The sequence below is a fragment of the Eumetopias jubatus genome, unplaced genomic scaffold, assembly GCF_037043125.1.
Source record: "Eumetopias jubatus isolate StellerSeaLion01/CBP00866 unplaced genomic scaffold, mEumJub1_p1.0 scaffold_1, whole genome shotgun sequence".
Taxonomy (NCBI): Eukaryota; Metazoa; Chordata; class Mammalia; order Carnivora; family Otariidae; genus Eumetopias; species Eumetopias jubatus.
In genome coordinates, this window is record NW_028274807.1 from 56,799,567 (window position 1) to 56,820,011 (window position 20,445).

The 20,445-nt window shown below is 34.6% G+C and overlaps 1 protein-coding gene across 1 annotated transcript in view; it reads left to right on the forward strand.

Moving 5' to 3' along the window:
- Nucleotides 1-20,445, forward strand: part of NECTIN3 (nectin cell adhesion molecule 3) — a 64,680-nt gene that overhangs the window by 35,188 nt on the left and 9,047 nt on the right. Inside the window, exons 2-4 of the mRNA XM_028110554.2 lie at nucleotides 5,216-5,557; nucleotides 12,704-13,000; nucleotides 15,759-15,876. Of these exons, the coding sequence (XP_027966355.2) occupies nucleotides 5,216-5,557; nucleotides 12,704-13,000; nucleotides 15,759-15,876 (757 nt within the window). The remainder of the gene's footprint in view (nucleotides 1-5,215; nucleotides 5,558-12,703; nucleotides 13,001-15,758; nucleotides 15,877-20,445) is intronic.

Sequence of the window (20,445 nt, forward strand, 5' to 3'; positions counted from 1 at the left end):
CTAGTTCTCATTTTGGTAAATGGCACCTCTTTTCATTTCACTTGCTCAGGTCAAAAACTTTGGAGTAATTTTGTCTTCTCTCTTTCTCTCAGACCCAGCTTTTTGTTCCACCAGCAATCCTATTTTGTTTTGTTTTGCTTTTGTTTTGCAATACAGTATATCCAGAATCTGACTGCTGCTTACCACTACCACTTTGATTATCCTGATTCAAATCCCATCTTCTCTCTCTTGCATCAACAAAAAGCTATGCTAGTGCCCTTAAAAAAGCTACGGTGGTACCCTAAACCAATCACTGTTACCTTCCTTTATTTTCCTCCATAGTTCTTACTATCTGATATCTTTTTATTTTAATTCTTTTTCTCCGATTAGAATGTAAACTGCATAAAGACAGGGGCAGCTGTTCAGTACTTATATCCAGTACTTAGAACAGTACCTGACACAAAAGCGTGTACCTAATTCAAACTGATAAATGAATGGTCCTGGGTTTTCTCCATCATTTTCAGTATGTAATCCAGTTTCTTCTTTAGGCTGTAGGACCTCCTATGGTCTCAGAGTTATTTTTTCTAATTAAAACATGACAAGAAGTTAGAGATTCTCTCACATTCTAATAGTATTTGAGTTTGCTGTTACACTTAGTCCTTATGTTGTATTACTTAATTCACTTGGCTTCACTCTTCTATGCTTATTTCTGTTTTGAGTGTTGTTTGGGGATGTTGTTGAAAAGACTTTTTTACATTTTTAAAGCTCATGTGACTTAAACACTTAAAACAATTCAAATTAATTATTGAGTGTACTAGTGATAAATCTGATTCCTCTAAAATTTAAGTATGCCGAAATTGTTGAGAATACCTAGATACTGTGATTTTGCTAGTTTCTTGAAAATGTATACTACTTCAGTTGTTGCTTTAAAAATTATTCTAAATTTGAGGAGTCTAAAAGGGTCCACACCTTAGAGATTTTTGGAGGTTTTATTTGTATTTGGACATAGAGTACAGTAAAGTTTGATTTGTAGAATATTTACATATACCTATTTTCTAGATCGTAACATTTGAAAGATCCTGGTACCTAAAATGTCCAAGATGCCTGCCGTTTCCATAGTTTGAAAATGAGATATGATTAAAAAAATAATAACAAAGTACCAAAAAAGGTAGTATTAAAGATAGATTTGTGATAACTTCTATTGCTTTTTGGTTCATTGTTGGTAGTGGGAGAGGTAGGAAAGTGAACTGTTGTCACTTTCTACTTGCATTTCAGACACTTTAATATGATCTCTAATATGAATGTCAAGTCATTTTGTTTTTGTTTTTAAATAACCCATAGAAGTTATAGTACACAAATCACTACATTTTATTTTTCTGTCACAATTCTTTTTGAATATTTCCAAATGATCTGTGTTCTCTGTATGCTCTAAAACCTGACTGACTGTTCAAATATACATGAAAAATCCAGACAGTTTTATTTTCATGGTTCTAGCATTTTCATAGGAGCTACAAGTAGGAGGAAAACACTTATTTCTCTCTCTTTCTCTCTGAAAGGATAATAAGTTCAATTTAATTAATTAGTTAATGGTACAAATGGTGTGTTTTTCTTCGGCCTCTAGAGTGTACTTTCTTTTATGCTGAATGGCTTTCCCTATTTAAATATTGTAGAGTGTATTTAAATAATGTAAATATGTTTTTGAGTCAGTGGACTCGTTTTTTCTTTTTCCTTTCTCCCAATACTCCCCGCTTCACTAATGGTGGCTCACTAGGTCATACTTCTTACCAGTTGTAAGGAGTTAGGATTTAGCACTATCCCTCCCAGGTTATTTTGATATTTAATGTCTTAGATCAGATTGCTATAACAAAGCACTATGGACTGGGTGGCTTAAACAACAGATACTTATTTCTCACAGTTTTGGAGGCTGAGCAGTCCAAGATCAAGGTGTGAGCAGATTCAGTTCCTGGTGAGGACCCTCTTCTTGACTTGTAGATAGCCACCTTCTTTGTCCTCACATGGTAGAAAGAGAGAGCTTGTCCTTCTTCCTTTTCTTATATGAACACTAATGTCACCATAGGGGCTCTACCCTCATGACCTCATAAACCTGATTACCACACAAGGGCCCCATTTATAGACATTATCACTTTAGAGATTAGGGCTGTAATATAAAAATTTGGGGAAGTGCAAATACTCAGTCCCTAACACCTTATCCTATCTCTTTTCCATTTCTACCTGAGGATTTAATTCTGTTTATTTTTATTTTTAATTTGCTTTTATTATGAACATTACTTATAAATGATTTTGACATCAAAGAGGAACACAAAGTAAAAAACTGAAAGTTCTTTCCTTAATCCTCAGTATCCCACTCTCTAGGAGTAACTAATGTTATTTGCCAGAATATACAAATTTATTGTCAGTATATGTGCAGGCATATGTGCCTGTTTTTTACATTTTGATCTTCAGTCCTTGTGTGTGTGTGTGTGTGTGTGTGTGTGTGTGTGTGTGTGTTTAGTGTGAAGCAGGGATCTATTTCCAAGTATTTAGCTCTTGTCCTTTCAGCATCTTGACTAATTCGCTATTTCCCCACTCATACAAAATACTTTGTTGTGTATCAATACTATTTTATGTATGTGTGTATATATATGTTTGTGTACTGTAAATTGTTTTCAGATACTAATAGTAAGCTTTTTATTATTTTTACTTTAGCATTTCTCCTCCCTCCTACTGGGCCATTGTTGTTTTTGAAATATTTCTTAGCTATTGTCCCTAGTCTAGTTTCAAGAATTTTTATCAGAGATTTCACTGCAGTTGCTTTGAAATTTGTGTGATATGGGGAGATATGATGTCTAAATAGTATTAAGTTTTCCTACAGGAACATGACATATCTTACATTTATTCAAGTCAGTTGCTCAGGTTTATAGTTCTTTACAACTTTATGGATGGGCATTTGAAATATTAATGTTTTACAAATACTGTCTTTTTCATAAATTTGTAAAGGGTATCACCTATCCTAACATGTTGATTATATATTTTGGATATATTTTGCATGTTTTATATGCACCCATATTATTTGTTCTCATAGCCCTTTACTTGGTCTTCTTAGATTTTTCAGGTAATAGGTTTTTCAAATAATAATTCTGTCTGTTCCTTTCTAATGCTTTACCTTCCCTGTTTCTTTCTTTCTCTTTGTTTCTTTGTTTCTTTGTTTCTCTTTCTTTCTTTCTTTCTTTCTTTCTCTCTTTCTTTCTTTCTTTCTTTCTTTCTTTGTTTTATCTCATTGCACTGGAATTTCCATTGTCAGTTGAACAGTGATAATGATACTGCACCGTTTTGTCTTGATCTTTTTTTAATAGCAATGCCCCCTTTTTCTATTTTAGTGTTGTGATGGCCACTGATTTGAAAATAATCTACTTTATTATTAAGAATCCTTCTTTTCTCAGTTGTTAGAGTTTTCTAAAAAATCAGATAATGAATGCTAAACTTTATAAAATGCCTTTTCAGCATCAAATGAGAAAGTCAATGTGAGCTTTCAGTGTGATAAATAGTTTAAAAATATCCTTACAATCTTGGAATATCCTACTTTGTCATTGTGTCTTTTTCTTTAAACACAAAGCTGGGTATTATTTCATAATATGTGAAAATTTTAATATTCATAAACTATCCTTTTCTTTGTATATTTTCTGTTTTAGTACTAGGCTTTTGATAGTCTGCTAAAATACATTACAATACTTATAAAATTTATATGTTTTGGGTTAATTTTAAAAGCTTAGTAATTATCTACACTTGAAAGCATGATAGAACACAATGGTAAATTTTGAGGACTTGATACTTTTTTGGGACAATGGTTAAAAAAACCTTTTTCTTCCATAACTGTTAAGTATAGTCAATGCGAATTCTCTGTCCTTTTTTGTTTTGTTTTTTTTTATGATTTCTTATTTTTTTATTATGTTATTCTCTCTTGTAAGACATCTTCAATCATCTCCTAGATGGTACACTTTGCTCTCTTGTTTGTTTATTTACTATTTTTTAATTCATTTACAATTTGGATGACATAGTTTGCCTATTTCTTTATATTTTACTTATACATTTATGGTTTTTTTCTGCCAAAAAGTGCTGGTGGAAATAATAATTTGTAAAGTTTTTGTTGTTGTTTAGAACTCTCTGAACATGTTTAAACACATTTTTCTTGGTTATTTTTAAAGTGATACCCTCTACATTTTTGTATTTAAGAATATTAATAAGACATAACTTTAAATTTCAAAAATGATATTTATACAGTGTATTGTTTTTACAGTTTCCATGTTTGAGTGTTTATATTGATTTACTTCTGAATTTGAATATTTATTTTGTCAGGAGACATGTGAGTCATAAACTCTCCAAGGGCTTATATGTATGTTCCAATATACTTGTCACTGAGCAGCATCTTGCCTGACTTTAATATTCATAAATATTAGTCTTATTTGTCCTAAAATAATTTAGATTTGGCCCAAGGAAATCACTATTACAGGGGAGAAGTTTGATGTCATTTCATTTTAACTTTTGCTTGTGGGATTTTTTTCTTCATCCATGAAACAGGAAAAAAAATTGATTTCACATTTTATGTAAATGTTTTTTAAATTAATGCTTTCTGGTAGTTGGTCTATCTTAAATGAAGTTTTTTATAGAGATTCTTGTTAGAGGAACCCTCCAGAAGATACTTTAGTATTATATTTGGTTTGACAGATCCTTCATGTATTAGTGATCTATTGTGAAGTAATAAATTACCCTGAAGTTCAGTGGCTTTAAAATGACATGCATTTATTATCCCTCTTTGTGTCAGAAATTCATGCATGGCTCATCTGGTTTCTTTGCCTGAGAGTCTTTCACAAGACTGCAATCAAGGTGTCAGTTAGGGCTGGGATCTTATCTGAAGGCTTGACTGGGGAATGATCTCCTTCCAAGCTTATTCTTGGCCCAATCTAATGCTTTTTCCACTGCAACACATATTGGCAGGTATTTGATTTATTTGAGAGTCACTCTTTGGGTCTAACATTCAGCCCTAGGAACATCTGCCTCTTTTGAGTCCTTCCTACTAATTAGTCATAAATGTATGTGTGTATGTGAATTTGCATGGACACGCAGGTGAGCACCTATAGAAGGGCTTGTGGGAGGGACAGAGGGAAAGAAGAAGGGAGGGAGAATGATCATATGTTAGTATAACTTTTTTGTATTTTAAGAACTATTTTTTCCCCCATAGGTGCCTTAGCTGGGCCAATTATTGTGGAGCCACATGTCACAGCAGTATGGGGAAAGAATGTTTCATTGAAGTGTTTAATAGAAGTAAATGAAACTATAACACAGATTTCATGGGAGAAGATCCATGGCAAAAGTTCACAGACTGTTGCAGTTCATCATCCTCAGTATGGATTCTCTGTTCAAGGAGAGTATCAGGGAAGAGTCTTATTTAAAAACTATTCACTTAATGATGCGACAATTACTCTACATAACATAGGATTCTCTGATTCTGGAAAATACATATGCAAAGCTGTTACATTCCCACTTGGAAATGCTCAGTCCTCTACAACTGTAACTGTATTAGGTAGGTATGCTTGAATTGTATATTTTTGTGGTAGTGGCAAGGATTGTAGTAAAAGTTTTTTCAAGATTTTAAAGTAATTGATTGTATATATATAAATCTAGATTTGAAATAATTCAAATGTGATTTTTCAAGTTTTGTCTTAAAATTCTGTGATTCTCAGCTGTCTCAATTTAAACAAAATTTTGTATCTACCTACCTATCTATATAATGCTATGTGGTTCTTAGTTATTTTACTTTCTTCATGAAAGATTGTTTTTTATTTATAATACTAAGTGCTGAGTGTTTTTTACATTTTCAATATTCTTTCTCAAAATTTCAAACTTTAAGTTTCCTTTTTAAATAAGCTTTTCCATTTATTTAAATGACTGTTGTTTTAGAGCCATTGATAAACTTCATGTTTGTTTCTGAAATCAAATTTTATTTCTGCTACTGTGGATTTCATAGCTGTTTAAATCTTGGGCCGTTGCTCATAATGAGCGATCTGCTTTTTCCTGTCTGATAACTCTTAGAATTTATGGTGGAATTTAAAATGAGCTTATTAGCATTAAGATAGCCACTTGCAGTGAAAGGTATACCAATTTGGAAATACTCGCTTGTACTTTTAGAATAATAGAGTAAAGATTAATAGCAACCTTAGCCATTTCCACTCACAGTAGGACTCCTTTAATGGGCAGTCTGCTCTGCATCTACCTGTTTGTCTGTTGGGGACTTGGTTGGATCTGCTGATAGCTCCCCTCCCCAACCCTCCTTCACTCTTCTCCTGGGTGTTACGCTCTAGTAAAAAGCCCTTTGTGCTCCTCACTTGGTCTTAGTTTCTGCTTCCCGAGCAGCCAACAAGTTCGCAGACCCCAAGATTTAAAGGCATCGTTTCAGGGTCTCTGACATGCAGGAGAGCCGTTTCGTCCAGCTTTGTCTAGATTTTTTTTCATGTTGAAAGATACTTTTTAAAAATAGAAATAAAATTAAATATTTGAGGACTTCATATGTTTATCACACTGCCCGAACAGCTGCAGGAAAATATAACTCATGTTTATGAAATTAATACTTTTGAGAAACATTTTGATTAGAAGACAAGGCATAAAATAAATATCTGAAAAATCAAGTGCAGACCATCAGGGTGAAAAAGGTCACCAAAGAAGTTCATTGGCTAGAAAATAATAGTTTGTGTGTGGAAGAGGGAACCCATGGGAGTAAAGGCTTTTTTTGCTATAAATTTTAGTAATTCCCCTTAAATTAATACAGTACTCAGTGGTTTAAAACTCAAGACTGTTTATAGTACAAGACTAGTCATGATTTTACCCATGCCTATGTCTCTAGCTTCATCTATTTCATCTCTTTCTCCACTTTTCCTAATAACACAGATTTAATAATCATGATGAACTATTTGCAGTTCTGGTAATACCTGTTTATGTTTTGCATGTATTTTTCTTTCTTCTTGGATTGCTTTCTTTTTCTTCCTGTCTCTCTTCCTACTTTCTTGTATTTAACTCTTATTTACAAACCACAGTCTTTTAGAAGCCGTTGTTGAAATGTATACCCACTTGCAGTTTGATGTTTTTTTTTTTTCTTTTTTGGCTCTTTTGCCATTGTATCTTGAGCTTATCTATTGCCCGCAGTTACCATACCGTTGTGTGTTTTCTCCATTATAAACACGTGGTGGACTGCATCTCTGTACTTCAAAATTTAACTCTCTCTCTCAGGCCTACAAGAGTTCCTAGTATATAGCAGTCATACACCATTTAAGTGTTATTTAAGTAGGGTGTAGGAATGGATTGGTGAAACTTAGTAGTCTACAAAAGTCCTTGAATTTTGGGTAGGTTTAGGGTAAGCAAAAGGGAAATAAGTATGGGGAGAATAAATGAGCCAGTGCAGGGAGGCAGAAAACAACATACATTAGGGTAGAGTTCTTTTTAGCGTCAGCATTGTTGACATTTTGGGCCGGGATTCTTTGTTGTAGTGAGCTGTCATGTCCGTTGTAGACTGTTTGGTAGCATCCATGACCTCTACCCACCAGATGCTAGTAGCAGTTATGACAACTTAGAATGTCTCCAGACATTGCCAAGTTGTCCTCTGGAAGAGGAGGGGAGAGATCGCTCATTGTTGAGAACCCTCATTAGTGGAACCACTGAATAATTTGTTGATTGTTCAGAGGATTTATATAAAGTACCAGAATTGAAGGGTAGAAAGGTTGAGTAGGACTGCATTAAAGTAGCTTGAATGTTATGATGGGGAATTTGAGCTTTGTATTACTAAGAAATGCCAAGTTGGTGTAAGGTGTTGTACTTCTCGCCTCCCTTCTTTTACCGTCAGACTCTTGCTATGTAAAATGTGATTGCTGAACCAGCAGCATTGGCAGCACTTGGGAGTTTGTTAGAAATACAGAATTCCAGGCCCCTCCCAACCTTACTGAATGATAAGTCTACATTTTAGCAGGATTTCTAAGTGATTTGTATGCAGAATAAAGTTTGAGAAACACTGCTTTGATCACCTTCTCACCTTGCTTAGAGGGATATTTAAGTTATAGTAGAGTAGATTCAGGGAGTAATGTGATAAAAGTTGTGATTTATGAAGATTAGTCTGGTGTTTTTGATGGATTGAAATGAAGTCCTAAAATCATAATCCCTCAGTCATGTGGCCATGAAAGCTTGAAATTAATTTTCTGATTTCCGCCACTTGAGGGAAGAAGGGAGCTATTACAAAGGAATAGCTGTCAAGACTTTGTAACTGATTGGATACAAGAAACAAAGGAGGTTTGAACATAAACAGGTTTTGAACCTTGGTGATTGAGTAAGTGTGTTATTAATTCCAATGGGCGTGTCTGAATGAAAACCAGGCGTTGGGATTGGGAGGCTAAGATTGGGAGTCATTTGCTTTAGTGAGTTTGAGTATATATAGGCAAACAACACCAGGCAGGTGGTTAGAAACTGTGGAGTCAGGCCTTGTATCAAAATTGAAGAAAATTAGGGATCATGTAGATAGTAGTGTGTATCAGATAAAAGTTTCTAAGGGAGATGCAAACAGTAACTGAAGGCCCAGAACCCAGTATTTATTAGGGCAGAGGTTAGAAGAAATAGAGATGAAGAGCTCAACGAGAGCTTTGAGGAAAACTCGGGCAAAATAATACTACTTGTAACAGGAGAAGATAAAAATTTTAAGATTATTCTAGCAGTTTTTTTTCCACAGTGAGTATTAAGCCCTATTGAACATGATTTGAATAACCATTTTTTTCAGTTTTCCTAAGAATGGTGCTTAGCTAGTATTCTAAATGTGTAGCCCAGATGACAATTCATTACTTAGAACAGGGACCTTAAGGCATTAGTACTTAATTCTTTTGGAACTGAATGTGAAGAACTGTGGCAAAGTTTGATTCCTACCAAATTAGTCAAAGAGAATGGCAAACAAAAATATTAAGCCTGTAGATTACGTGGTAACATTAGCGTTTCAGTGGAGTGGTATTAATAGAAGCCAAATTAAGGGAATGTGATATAACAAAAAAACTTTGGGAAAATTTAGCAACAAATGCCCCACAGTAGAACAGTTGTTTTGCAATTGCTTACTTCTCTTGATGGGATATTTTATAGTTGTTAAAATTATGGTTAAGAGAAGTGTTGCTGCCTGAGGAGAAGAACCAAAAAATTGTAGGTGTGCCATGATTATTACATCCATATGGAAACTAGAAAAAGAAAGAGAAGTGGAAGAAAATGATAATAACTGAATTAGGATATTGTAGTTGTGGATAATTTTTCCCCATTTTCCCAATTTTTAGAAATACTGCTTTTGCAATAAAAATACAGACTTCCACTATATGTTGGCTAATTAAGCATAATTAAAAAAAATAGACTTCCCTTGCTGTGGATGATGGAATACAGGGACTGGATTTACCCTCTTTCTCAGAACAAGAAACCAGGCAAATAAGAAACAGTTTTTAGTCATTGGACAGTAGGCAGTGTAGGATTATGATCCCTGAAAGAAGGGAAACAAACAAGGTGAGTCCCTATAATGTTCTAGCTTCCTCCTTAGGCAGTTTCCAGGCTACAGCTCAGTGACAAGGATTTGAAGCAGAGAATGATGGTGTCAGGGAGTAAGAGAGACATACTGGAATTCACGGAGGACAGGTGATTAGAATTCGTGGAGCAGAAATACTGGAAAGCAGAGAGCATCAGAGAGTATGTGTTTTAGAGATCTACAGAAGGGCCCTCTGAAGTCTTTGGGTTAGTAGTGATCTGTGTCCATGGGAGAGGAAACTTTTGAGGTTTGGGGAAAGAACCAGCAGAAAGCATTAGATCTAAGTAACAATCCTGGTCTTTACACAGGGCTAGGAAAACCATGTTCCTGCCATTCAAGTACACAAGGCATTGGTAGCATCTTAAGAGGAAGCAACAGCAAAACTGCTAGACAGGGAAGGTTATAGAGAAGTTAACTAAAATATTGAAGTATATGAGAAAAGTAACTTTAGAAAGCCAATAAAGTCTACAACCAGGAGATTGATTCCCTTCAGAAGAAACAGAAATAACGTAACTTAAAATTGACTTTAAAAGTTTCTATTAATGATGGCATAAGTTGTTCAGACCAACTCTCCCTTGGGAGTGAAATATAAAATACCATCGAAAGCTTCAAGGAAGTAAGAACATAGTGAGAAATATAAGTAGATCAAAATCTAGGAGAAGGTAAAAACAAAAATAAGCCTAGCACTGAAAGTTGCATTCAACCTCTGAGGACTTTTGATAATTCAGAAGAAACACCTGAGATGCTAAGCTGCGATTTTGAAAGCCTTGAGAAGACAGAGACAAATTTCTAAGTGTAGTTCTGCTCAAGATGGGGGATGTCTAATTACTCTTCTCTTATTCACCTGGTATCCAAAGGCTTACATTTTCGGAATAGTAGGAAACTAGAAATAAACCAGCCTTCTTACAGACTTTATAGGTTTATAATGATCTAAGTGGTTTGATCTTAAATTCAGGAGATCCTGGACTGGTTAGTGATTTCAGGAGTTTGGCAGAAGAAAACTCAGGTCTTTTTTAGAGGAAAAGTATCTTTATTCTAGACCTCACATTATTTCTACCTTAGTTACTCAAACACAGGCATATAGTCTCCTTGAATCGGCAGGTATACAAGTAAAGAACACCCCACAAGGAGCAGCCAGCACAAATAAGACAACAGAAACAGACATGCAAAGATACAGGATGTTGGAATTATCAGATACAGACTATTAAACAGCATCATTTAACATTTGAAGAGATAAGTCAATCTATAAAATTTCTGCAGGAAACTATAAAAAAAATCACATAGTAATTGGCCTTGAAGTAGCGAAGTAATTTTTAGTGTATAAAAGCAGTTAAAACTGATCAATTTTAGTACGTTTGAACTAAAACTTCTGCTCATCAAAACAACCATTGGGCAAAAAGATAAGCCCTAAACTGGTAGAGGATATTTTTACCACATATAATTTAAAAAAGGGCTCTCCTTCCAAATCAATAAGAAAAAGCAGTTGGCTTTAATAGGCATTTTGCAGAAGAAATTCCAAATGGCCTAAACATGGAAAGACCTTTAACTTCATTCATAATATGAGAAATTAAAAAATACAGTCTCGACAATACGCCATTATATATAAGATGGACAGACAGTGAGAAGTCAGTATCAACTGTGGTGTGTGTCTGAACTGATAGGAACTCTAAGATTAGGAGTAAATTGTTACTTTGGAAAGCTTTTTGGCATTATCTGGTAAAGTTGAAAATAAAAAGAGTAGTAGCAATTCTACTACAAGGGACAAACTAGAGAAACATCCGTACAAATATACCATGATACACCAATGAGAATGTTTCTTGTAAAATTGTTAATACTCAACAGGAAATAGCACCAATGTGCAATGGTAAATAAACCGTATAGCAGTTAATAATTTATAGAATTGCATGTAAATTTAAATGATTTAAAAATTAAAAGTAAAAAGAACCCCGAATTTCAAAATAATAAATTAAGTCTGATTATTCTCAAATAAATTAATCTCGGGAGCACAAAGTTGAGTCAAAGAAAAATGCATATAGTTCAATACCATTCATGTAAAGTTCAGAAACAGATAAAATGCCATTGTTATTTAGCTTTGCAGTTGTTGCTTGTAGACCCGTCGTGGAAAGTAAGCAAAAATTTATTTCCAAAGTCAGTATAATGATTTCATACTTGGGCAGGTAGGTGTTAAGATCAAGAAGCATGTTGAGTGACCTGGAAGGTACTAATGTTTTTGATTAAAATGTGAATATAAAGTATTCATTACATGTGTTGTATGTACTTCCCCTTTGTTATTTTACAATAATACATCTTATGCAATACATAAGGAAATACATAAGGAAAATATTAGTATCTCGAATAGATTATGAAACAAAAATAGTTAGACACAAATCAAGAACAGATGGCATTGAAAACCAGTTGGAAACTTTGGAAATGAATAAGTTATTGAGATAAAAATTTAATATACAGAATAAACTATAGGCTTGAGGCAAATACTTTATGAAGTGAGACTGAGGAATTTATGCAGAAGGAAGCACTTGAAATTTGCTGGAAAAAATGAAGAGATAGGTAGGACATATGGAAAGTAGACTGAAAGGTCTAAACATTAAGGTTACTTTCACTTGCTGAGGACCTTTCTTATACTAGAATAAGGTAATGGGATACACATTCTAATAAATGTAACTTATTGACATTGCATTTTAACAGTGTCGGTTCCATACTGGTAACTTAATTTATATTTTCTATAAGCATTTTTGCTGCAAAATGAAGCACTGTGTCTTAAAACTACATCTTTTCCCCTTTCAGAGTAATATTTAAAATCTCATAATGAAAATTATCCAATTTACAGGAATTTTTCATATACTCACTTTGGGGCAAGCTCATCGGTCCGTATAAAGAAAAATCGTATCTCTCCTAGGGAGAACCGTCTTTAAGGTTTTCAAGTCTTGCTGAGCTTCTTGTTTGTCTTGGCTCATGATCTTCTCTTCCAAGAATCCAGCTGATGTTGGCATTACTTAAAAGCATATGTGTAGATTTTATATGCATTTGCCCCTAAGTTTATGAAATATGGCTAGATATGGCTTGGAAAGATGTAAATATATTCATCTTTGAAATGTGACTAATTGTTTTTTAAAATTTAAACAGTTGAGCCCACTGTGAGCCTGATAAAAGGGCCAGATTCTTTAATTGATGGAGGAAATGAAACGGTAGCAGCCATCTGCATCGCAGCCACTGGAAAACCAGTCGCACATATTGACTGGGAAGGTGATCTTGGTGAAATGGAATCCACTACAACTTCTTTTCCAAATGAAACGGCAACAATTGTCAGCCAGTACAAGCTGTTTCCAACCAGATTTGCTAGAGGAAGGCGGATTACCTGTGTTGTGAAACATCCAGCCTTGGAAAAGGACATCCGATATTCTTTCATATTAGATATACAGTGTAAGTAAACAATAACATTTGCTTTTTAAACATGTCACGCATTTTATTTGAACTTTCTTCCTGTGACATAATTGTGTCAGACTTGTTAGTTTGAATATTTAATATTCAGATATTCTTACATCTTTTCCTTATTGACATTTTTTTTCTTAATTGTTAAAAATACCTTCATGGAAATTTCATTTAACCTGAACAATTTTTATTAGTTTGTAAAGATGGACAATGACTTTAAAGTTGCTCTCCGACCTAAAATTGTTTAGCTTTCTCCTTTTTAGACCTTAAAAATAGGCTGGACTTAAGCAAATTGTAGAAATTTATACCTCAAAATGTGCAGTACTTAGAGACAAACAACTACTTTGCCAGTTCGATTAATTTAACTATTACTCAGTTTTATTGGTGCTACCCATGATGTTTTCAGCAAGAATCTTTTACTGCCTAGATGCATATTAATTAGTTTGAAAATCTTTGTTTTTCCAGGACTATTTCTCATTTGATTTTACTGATCATGTAAGATTCTCATATAGTAAGACAGTATTTTAAAGACATCATTGAGATAATAACCCTTGTAGATAAGGTTCAAAGCTTGGCCCATCTCCTATTTTTATTTTTTTGTTAAGGGCTGCTCCTTGTGTGTAAAGTTTGTATGTGTATATACCTATGGTGTATACTTTTCCTGTACATTAGCTGTTATTGATGCATTCTTTGTGTTGCATTTAAAAATTTTGAGGAAAAAAAGTGATAATGCACGTAACTTAAAACAAGGATAATGAAAATTAATAGGTTTTTAAAAGGTGTTACAGTTTTTGTTCTTAGTGTTTATTTTTTGATATGACATAACATGAAATTTTAAATTGCACATATTTGTTACCCTTGATGTAATGGTTTCTAAAGCTAATTCTGAGAATCTTTTTCAACATTTATAGGGTTGAACTTGGGAAGTTATCTTACGTAAATGTTACTACCATTTTATTCTCGAGTGCAGATAACCTTCTTTTCACTTCTCTGGAGAATCCAATTAAAATTTCTCTTTTTCCTTTTCCTACCTTACTTTCACAGACTCTTAACTTTTTCCTTTTTCTTGTAAAATTCAGATCCCAGTTGTAAGTACCATTAATATTTTTCTTATATATAATGTCCTTCCTTGTATCTAGTAATTGACTGAAATTTTCTTCATTTGTATTGTGTACATTATGCCTTTTTGGTTGTTGTTTGCTTGAATGCAATCCTAAATATATAAAAATATTTCTTTTAATGTAAGACTTATATAATTATGGCTTAGATTTATTGCCTTACTCCTAAAATATTCTTAGAGTGCTCATGGTTTTTTTCCTTTTTTTAATTGGGACCTATAAAACATGTGAATAAAGTTTAAGGAGATAAAATCTTATATCTAAAGTTCAGATCTCAAAATTTGGAGGTTTCTTTGGGGATACCTTACCTTAGTACCTATTCCCTCCTATTAAAAGAAATTAAACTTACAGATCTCTCTACTGTTCTTTCAGCAACACTTTTTAGTACCAATTGTAAGTTACAAAAATGTTTGTTAATTCTTGTTATTTATGAGGCAGGCATTTCTTAAAATTACTAAGGTAATTAATTGTACTTTAGTATAAGTTTAATTTTTTACTACTCTTTTTTTGTAAACCTTGCTTGATAATAGATCAAGCTTCCCTGACAGAATTGAACTGACCTGGTCTCTCTCTGACTTCCCATCTGATCCTGTACTCTTTATCTAGTTTACTGTGTAACTCACAGGAGGGTCCCTGTGCTATGTATAAGTGACATTTCCTTAGGGAAGTGTTCATGGCCTTCCTTGGCCTCACCCCCAGTCTGAATTAGGTTCTTCTTCTCTATATGACCCTGTTCTTTTGTTTCTTGGCTCTCATAACAGGCTTTAGTTTAATACTTTTAAAATATTCTCTTCCTTATTAAAAACTATTGGAAAATAAATTTTACGAAGACAGAGTCTGTATTTATACCAAATGTCTAAAACAGTGCCTGCCACTTATTAGGAGTTAAACAATACGACAGTTGAATGAATGATTCATATTGGATTGTATGGTTTAAGTGCATAAATTTATATTGCTGGTAAATACGGATAATTGCTTATTTAACTATATTGCACATATATCAAAAGACGTTTGGGTTGCATTGAATGGTTAAAATTTAATGTTTTAGAACAGTTGAGGCCACAGATAACTTACTTTAGTTGTAATTATAGCCTTAGAAAGTTTGTCTCACATCTCTACTTACCCATAGAATATTAATTAATTATAATACAGGGAATCTAATCTCTATAATTGACTTTGTAACTCTCAGGAGATATTTTCTTTCCGATTAAACATTTCTTTAAAGACAGTTTTATATGGTGACTTGGAACTTAAATGCCATGTCTCATCAAATTAAATAGTATAATGTATTTCCTTTTTTCATAAATCTACACTTCTCATAATAGGACTCATATTTTGTTCTTGGTGATTATATGTTTGTGAATATCCTTATATTCAGTGTCCATAATAACTAGAACTGTACTTGCTATAGTCACCTAGTGTTTGGGTACTCATTGTCCATTCATGCACTCATTCTTTCAGTCAACTAATATTTATTAACTACTGTCTTCCACAATGGTTATGTATATTGACAGAAGGAAAAATGATTTCTGTTCTTCTGAAGTTTAGTCATTATGTTAATGCTTTATCATTATATGTTGCATTTATCATTAACAAAAGATAATTTGTACTGTTATGCATTTATTTTATAGATGCTCCAGAAGTTTCGGTAACAGGCTATGATGGGAATTGGTTTGTAGGAAGAAAAGGTGTTAATCTCAAGTGTAATGCTGATGCAAATCCACCACCCTTCAAATCTGTGTGGAGCAGGTAATAATGTCACATACTTCTAAAGGGAAATTATTTAGTGAAAAGCATTCTTTTTTTAAAATTTAATTTAATTTTATTATGTTAGTCACCATACAATACATCATTAGTTTTTGATGTAGTGATCCATGATTCATTGTTTTCGTATAACACCCAGTGCTCCATGCAGTACGTGCCCTCCTTAATACCCATCACCAGGCTAACCCATCCCCGCACCCCCTCCCCTCTAGAACCCTCAGTTTGTTTCTCGGAGTCCATAGTCTCTCATGGTTCATCTCCCCCTCCAATTTCCCCCCCCTTCATTTTTCCCTTCCTTCTCCTAATGTCCTCCATGCTATTCCTTATTTCCACAAATAAGGGAAACCATATGACAATTGACTTTCTCTACTTGACTTATTTCCCTTAGCATAATCTCCAGTCCCATTCATGTTGATGTAAAAGTTGGGGAATTCATCCTTTCTGATGGCTGAGTAATATTCCATTGTATATATGGACCACATCTTCTTTATCCATTTATCTCTTGAGGGGCATCTCAGCTCTTTCCACAGTTTGGCTATTGCAGACGTTGCTGCTATGAACATTGGGGCGCATATGGCCCTTCTTTTCACTACATCTATCTGTGTCTTTGTGGTAAATACCCAGTAGTGCAATTTTTGGGTCATAGGTAGCTCTGTTTTTAATTTTTTGAGGCACTTCCACAGTTTTCCGAAGTGTCTCTACCAACTTGCATTCCCACCAACAGTGTAAGAGGGTTCCCCTTTCTCCACAACCTCTCCAACGTTTGTTGTTTCTTGCCTTGTCAGTTTTTGCCATTCTAACTGGTGTAAAGTGGTATCTCAATGTGGTTTTGATTTGAATTTCCCAGATGGCTAATGATGATGAACATTTTTTCATGTGTCTTTTTGCCATTTGTAGGTCTTTGGAGAAGTGTCTGTTCATGTCTTCTGCCCATTTTTTGACTTGATTATTTGTTTTTTGGGTGTTGAGTTTGAGAAGTTCTTTATAGATCTTGGAAATCAGTGCTTTGTCTGTAGTGTCATTTGCAAATATCTTCTACCATTCTGTGAGTTGCCTCTTTGTTTTGTTGACTGTTTCCTTTGCTGTGCAGAAGCTTTTAATCTTGATGAAGTCCCAAAAGTTCATTTTTGCTTTTGTTTCACTAGCCTTTGGAGATGTATCTTGAAAGAAGTTGCTGTGGCCGATGTCAAAGAGGTTACTGCCTATGTTCTCCTCTAGGATTTTGATGGTTTCCTGTCTCATATTGAGGTCTTTCATCCATTTTGAGTTTATCTTTGTGTATGGTATTAGAGAATGGTCGAGTTTCATTCTTCTGTATATTGCCCAATTTTCCCAGCACCACTTATTGAAGAGACTTTTTTCCATTGCATATTTTTTCCTGCTTTGTCGAAGATTATTTGACCATAGAGTTGAGGGTCCATATCTGGGTCTCTGTTCTGTTCCATTGGTCTTTGTGTCTGTTTTTGTGCCATTATCATGCCTACTTGGTGATCACTGCTTTGTAATAAAGCTTGAAATCGACATCATGATGCCCCAGCTTTGTTTTTGTTTTTCCACATTTCCTGGCGATTTGGGGGCTTTTCTGATTCCATACAAATTTTAGGATTGTTTGTTCCAGCACTTTGAAAAATGTCATTGGAATTTTGATCGGGATGGTGTTGAAGGTATAGATTGCTCTGGGTAGCATAGACATTTTAACAGTGTTTATTCTTCCGATCCATGAGCATGGAATGTTTTTCCATCTTTTTGTGTCTTCTTCAATTTCTTTCATGAGTGTTCTGTAGTTCCTAGAGCATAGATCCTTTACCTCTTTGGTTAGGTTTATTCCAAGGTAACTTATGGTTTTTGGTGCTATTGTAAATGGAATCGTTTCTCTAATTTCTCTTTCTACAGTTGGCATTGTTAGTGTATAAGAAAGCAACTGATCTCTGTGCATTGATTTTGTATCCTGCCACATTACTGAATTGCTGTATGAGTTCTAGTAATTTGGGGGTGGAGTCTTTTGGATTTTCTGCATAAAGTATCATGTCATCTGCGAAGAGAGAGAGTTTGACTTCTTCTTTGCCAATTTGAATACCTTTTATTTCTTTTTGTCGTCTGATTGCTGTTGCTAGGACTTCTAGTACTATGTTGAACAGCAGTGGCGAGAGTGGGCATCCTTGTTGTGTTCCTGATCTTAGGGGAAAGGCTCTCTGCTTTTCCCCCTTGAGGATGACATTTGCTGTGGGATTTTCATAGATGGATTTTATTAACTTGAGGAATGTTCCCTCTATCCCTATACTCTGAAGAGTTTTAATCAGGAAAGGATGCTGTATTTTGTCAAATGCTTTTTCTGCATCAATTGAGAGGACCATATGGTTCTTCTCTCTCCTCTTACTAATGTGTTCTATCACATTGATTGATTTGCGAATGTTGAACCACCCTTGTATCCCGGGGATAAATCCCACTTGGTCATGGTGGATGATCCTTTTAATGTATTGTTGGATCCTGTTAGCTAGGATTTTGTTGAGAATTTTGGAATCTATATTCTTCAGGGATATCGGTGTGAAATTCTCCTTTTTGATGGGGTCTTTGCCTGGTTTGGGTATTAAGGTAATGCTGGCCTCATAGAATGAGTCTGGAAGCTTTCCTTCTGTTTCTATTTTTTGAAACAGCTTCAGGAGAATAGGTATTATTTCTTCTTTGAATGTTTGGTAGAATTCCCCAGGGAATGCATCAGGCCCCGGACTCTTGTTTTTTGGGAGGTTTTTGATCACTGCTTCAATCTCCTTACTGGTTATTGTCCTGTTCAGGTTGTCAATTTCTTCCTGTTTTAGTCTTGGTAGTTTATAGGTTTCCAGTAAGGCATCCATTTCTTTCAGGTTGCTTAATTTATTGGCATATAGTTGTTGATAGAAACTATTTCCTTGGTGTTGGTCATGATCTCTCCTTTTTCATTCATAATTTTATTAATTTGGGTCCTTTCTCTTCTCTTTTGGCTAAGTCTGGCCAGTGGTTTATCAGTCTTACTAATTCTTTCAAAGAACCAGCTTCTGGTTTCGTTGATCTGCCTCCCTATGACAGGTAAATATTATTTACTGCCAGTAGTATACTGGAATTCTGTTTTCTTTTGTCTAAGGTCTTTGTTTTCCCTGAGCCTAATAATTCTTAGCCTCAAAGAATGTCCTTAATTCTCTTTATCTGTAAAATTTCAAACTGTTATAGTAAGGTTTTCATTTGTATTTCTCAGTATTTAGGGCCTGCCTTTATTTAGTCTTGAGACTTGTAGCTATCAACTGTGTATAATTTTGTCATTTTTTTTTATCATTTCCCCTTTTTTTAATTTGCTTTTACTAGACTTCCTATTTATTGTGTACTGAACATCCTTTCTTATTTTTCAAACAGTTTTTTGTTTGGTTTTGTTTTTCCTAGGAAATTTCTTTTTCTGGGGGAAATTTCTTTTCTGGGGGAAAATTGACTTTTTTCCCCATTGACTTAATTGATTTAAAACATTTTGGGGGCATATTTTAATTTCTTTTTTTTTTCTTTTTTTAAGATTTATTTATGGGGGGTAGGGGGAGGGGCAGAGAGAGAGAGAGAGAGAGAGAGAAAATCCTCAGGCAGATTCCCGCAGATCCTGATCCCAGGACACAAAGATCATGGCCTGGGTCAAAATCAAGAGTTGGCAACTTAACTGATTGAGCCACCGAGGAGCCCCCATACTTTTAATTTCTAAGAGCGTTTTCTTATTTCTCTTTCATTTCATTGCATTTTTTCTTATTTTATGGATGTAATGTCTTGTTTCTTCCTAGGAACACAGTACTAAAGTTATTTCCTCTTCAGAGAGTTTTTGCTGCTTCTTATTGTCTCTTCTTTTCTTCCTTTGTTTTTTTGTTTGGTTTTTCATTTTGTAGATATTCCTTAATTTTCTCAGTTGTCCAGTCATTTCACAGTGATGCATTAAAATATTAAAATGTATTAAAATTCTGAGTGGAAACTCTGTCTTTATAGTGGGGTTTACTCATAGTAGATACCATTTAGAATGATCAGGTAGAGAGTTATTTCCCTGGGGAAGCTTCACATGTCACTCAGGAAGAGTGGAAGTCTTTTTTGGTTTATTTATTGAATTAACCTTCATTGTTCTTTTTAAAACATAAATGCCTAGTATTTGTACAAAGTTGAGAGGAGTCTGTTTTTTCAACTTTCAACTAATGTCCATAATTCTAGCCCTCTGCTTCACTCTGGCCTTCTGTAGTAGTACAGTGAGTCAGACTCCAAATCTTGGGTTCCTTGGACCAAATTGGCTGCATTCCCATTCATATGCTTCTTGGAGGCACTTCTTCAGCCCAACGTGGAGCTTTTCATCCTTGGCACTGTTGACACGTTGAGCTGGATAAACTTTTGCTGGGGGAGGCAATCCTATGAACTGCAGGATGTTTAGCAGCATCCCTGGCCTCATACCCCATTGTGAAAACCAAAAATGTCTCCAGACTTGCACGTTGTCTCCTGGAGACAAAATCACTCTTGACTGAGAAACCGTGGCTCATAGCATGTATTGTTTCCTCCGTCTGTTTT